Below are 4,442 nucleotides of genomic sequence, written 5' to 3'. Positions count from 1 at the left end.
TCCAATGGACATGTTTTAGATGGAGTTTTAACGATTTCGCTTTTGTCATAAACAAGAAAAATTGAAAACAAGTTGCTGCAGCAGACACCAGATGAATGATTAAACTTCTCATCAAACACCATCGATTCTCGTACCTGTCATAAAAATGTAGCAAAATCGTTCGCTTCAAAATTGGTAAATGAATTTGAAGTTCTTTCCTTGCACAATAGTTTATTTAATACAGTCCAGATTTTTTTAGAATTTGTATTATTTTCAAAAATGATTTTTTTTCAAAACAAATTTTTTTTATGGGCGAATTTTTCCACATCTCCCTATCATGGCGGTTATCGTCTTTCTGTACTTCCTTTCCATTTTTCTGCTGTATGCCTTAGACTTTGAACAACCCCTTTCAAACCACGGCGTCAACAAATCATCTCTACTTTCAATTACGTGTTTTGGAGCTATTATGTCTGCAATTTTTTCAGTTCATTCACAAAAATCTTTACTGTGTTTTTACCATTCACAAAAACCGAGAAGTGACGATCAAGTCTAAAACACCACCTAACTAATGCGTTAGTTCGTTAATTCTGTTAACCAACTGACAAAATTAAAAACATCATTTAATGAGGCTGTGTTTGGATCATCTCTCCTCTCCATATGAACATTAAAATCTCCCGCCGCCACAATTTTATCACTTAACAGCGATGAAACTTCTAAAACGTTCATTAGTTCTAAAGAGAACGACGGTGAAGGTAGAACCGATCCAGGTCTATAAATTGATAACAAAATAAAATCAGAATTGTTTATTGTCAATTTAATCGCAACGGCTTTAAAAGTTATCACGACAAGTAATTCAACAGTTTCATAAATGAATTCTTTCTTTAAATAAATTATGATTCCGCCATGATATGGATCGTGAGATTTAGCGTAATCTACAATGTTAAAACCAGGGAATATTGCACATCGAACAGCAAATTCATTTGACGACCCATGCAATGTTTCAATTAATGACATTATAGATATTATGTTGAGGAGTCCCTGGACAATTTTTAAATCATTGTAATTTTCATTGGTCAATTTTTAAGCAGTAACGTTCTCATCAGTTAATTTCTAAACTTCACAATATGCCATCTTCCCACTAGACATCAAACTATCCAATACTATAAATATTGGACACGTGGATGATTCGTTTTTCTTTCCAAGTCTTTTAACATGTTTTATATAGAAATCTTTTATATCATCAGACAATTTCAATAAAATGTTTTAACACGAATTTTATCACCATCACCTTCTTGTAAATTGAAAATTATTATATCTTTTTTCTTGTCTTTTATATCAATTGACTCGGTTAATTTTTAACTTCTAGATTGACACACTCGGTGTTTTTCTTAACCTCTTGTCCAACAACAGGGCAAAGGAAGATTTCAAATCACTTTTGAATGTGTTGATCACGGCAGGCAACCTGCTATCAAGCCTATCTAATTTTGCGCTGTTCAACATCTCTCATCAATTTCAGTTCATTTTTCAGCAAACCGTTCATTTCATTAACTTTGTCGACTTTTAAATTGATCTCATCGTTGTTGTCGCTAATTATTTAAGAGAGAGTTTTAACATTGCTTAACTACTTCAAAAAAAATATCACAGAACCATTTAAAGCTATCGAAACTAAGTGTCTCTTCAAAAGCCTCATCACTTAAACCAACGCATTTTATGTGAAAACTTATCTTCACACTGAAAACATTGATGCATTGCAAATTTTGTTTACCTGATTTAACAAATTTTGTTTTCGCACATTTTAAAGCCATAACAATTTAATATTAATTTAAAGACATAACAATTTAATATTCTTGTACGTCGTCCAGGTGAGCTTGAAACATAAAACAACTATCACAACCAGAAATAACTTTAATAACACAGATTATATGTGCAAGCATATTACGTAACAACGCAACTTTTCAACAAATTTTCAAATAAACTATAAATAACGAAAATTAAGAAATATTTGAAACTTAAATTATATTAAACGTAATCCCGAAAATAAACTAAAACAATTTATCAACTCTCGAAACAAAAAAAATAACATAAAACAACAACTAAATTAAACTTTCAATCTCTTGTTCAAATTAAGATATTTTAACAGATATTATGGCAAAAATAAATTTTCCGCTAATAAGGTCTAATAACCGAATTGTGCAATTTCCATTAAAACCATTATAAAACCATCACTTTTTTGGGTTCTAGAACAATACATTTTAAATATTATTAGCGGAAAATTTATTTTTGCCATAATATCTGTTAAAATAGCCAAATTTGAACAAAGAATTGAATAATCCCGATAAAAAATAGTTAGTTAGATAGATATAAATCGCTTACTGTTTTTTTAATAGCTTGTTAATCATTATAGAAAATTAATATTTTTTTAATTTTGGTTTTTAGTATTCGGCCTTCAGCTGAATAGTAGATCAACTGTTCAGTGTATAGCCAAATTCACTATACGGTGTATCTAGTAAAAATGTTTCTTTTTTCGTCAACTATGAAACTGGCATTTTTGCACAGCTGCAACTCATAGGCAATCATTTTGAGGGGTCAGTCAGATATTAGACTCCGGAAAGTGTTAAGAAATTGAAAATTTTTTATTCTCAAATTTTTTTAAGATCGTGTTTTTTAGAAGATATATTAGAATAGCGATATTAAACATCTTTAATAATAATTATGTTTTAAAACATAAATATAAAGTAATTTTACTAAGAAAAATAATTATATTGACTGATTTCAAGTGTTTTTTTTATTTTAAAATCATGAAGCAAAGGTTGAAAATTTTTTAGGAGTTATCAGACTCGAACACCCTGAAAAAACAACGCTCTTTTTAGCCTAGTTGTAAAGTTATAAAAAATTTAAACTTCATAAAAGTTCAATAAATTCAAAACAAAACAAAGTTCAAAAGGCGACTACTTTAAGTGTTATACTAGTCAAATTGTAAACTTATTGTTATTAATGCAACCCCCGATCTCGGGGAAAATGTCGTCTAAACGTGTGTTGTTGTTGTTGTATTAATGCAAGTCAGTAATCAATTGTTTAATATGAAGCCTATTTAATTTTATTAGAGCTGGACTAGTGATGAGCGTTAAATAACATATCGTCTAGTCCAGCATGCTGCCGACACTGCTGCTGCGTGTAGTAACTTTTTTAGTTTGAACTCATTGGCAATCATTGCTTGCATTTTTGCAGTTATCAAAACATGAACTTTATGATCTGTAAGGCCTCAAAAATAAAGTTCAAGACGATAATAAAGTTCACATCCACGAACAATTAGCAGTGCACAATAATGCAGACAATTTTTATAACCATCTTACAACAATTTTCATAACTATCTTTCAGCATATGTTAAAACATGGGCTTTATTCAGAAAAACAGTAACATCGACTGATTTAAATTTTTTTTTATCTTTCATTCAATATTGGTAAATAATTAGCGTTATAACGCAAAAGTTAAAGATTTTTTTCTGGAAGTCGGAGCGTGGAGTCGGAAATTTGTACCCGGAGTAGAAAATCTTTTTTCCGACTCCGACACCCTGATAAATCCACCGCTAATATGCACTAGAGAAAGTTAAGGTTTGTTTAATCACCTTGGCAATCTAAAAAAAGTACAAACAAGGTATAAGGTATGAATACCAAGGCTTGCATAAACAACAATTTTAAATGTGTTGGAGTCTGTTGAAAATTTTTTGAAAAATATGATCTTAAACAATTTTCAAAAGAAAAAAAATGTTTTTTTTTTTTTTTTGTAAATTCATAACATTTTTCGGAATCAGATAAAAAATATTCGACTCCACTAAAATTCTGACTGGGGCACTTTTGGTAAAAATTATAAATATGGAGATAGAAACACACGTAGGAAAACTAATGGTAAATTGTACAGCATGCTTTTGTATTGACACTTTACAAACTTAGAATTATAATTGTAGCAGGCCGTGCCATCTAATGAACAAACAATTAAAATAGAGAATGCTTTAATAAATATGGCATTTGTAAAAATATAAGATATGCAAGGTTGTAAATTAAATTTCTCCCAAAACACTTACTGAATAACACTTCTATTATAGGTTCACATCGATCTGATCTGATGTTGTTCCGCACTAAACAAGTTGGATTAGTCATTCGTCTTTTAGGCACTGACAGCTGGAAGGCAACCTCCCTGTCGTAAAGTAAATCATAACTGCTATAACAATAAGTATCAATTCTGACTACTTAATTTAAAATTTTTCTACTCAAACTTCGAGTAAAAATTTTCTGATTCAACTTTCAACTCTGGTTTCAGATTTTCTTATATATATGACTTCATATTTCAAAAAAGTTCAGATGTTTAACAGATTTTGTATTGACAATCACCTGCTGTAACATTTCTGCAGCACCCATGCCTTAAATTTGAGCTAATTAAAAATTGATAGGAGTGATCGCTGTATC

At 30.2% G+C, this 4,442-nt stretch overlaps 1 protein-coding gene across 1 annotated transcript; it reads right to left on the bottom strand.

Moving 5' to 3' along the window:
* Positions 1–285: 285 nt before the first annotated feature.
* HELRODRAFT_167008 (hypothetical protein) lies at positions 286–993 on the bottom strand (the record flags this gene model as incomplete). The annotated part of the gene is made up of 2 exons (XM_009012155.1): positions 286–449; positions 579–993. 2 exons carry the CDS (start codon positions 991–993, stop codon positions 286–288), a joined length of 579 nt encoding a protein of 192 aa, XP_009010403.1.
* Positions 994–4,442: the final 3,449 nt, after the last annotated feature.

This window comes from Helobdella robusta (genome assembly GCF_000326865.2).
Source record: "Helobdella robusta unplaced genomic scaffold HELROscaffold_10, whole genome shotgun sequence".
Lineage (NCBI taxonomy): Eukaryota > Metazoa > Annelida > Clitellata > Rhynchobdellida > Glossiphoniidae > Helobdella > Helobdella robusta.
The sequence above is the reverse complement of the archived record's forward strand: the minus strand, read 5'-3'. Positions and strand labels throughout refer to the sequence as shown.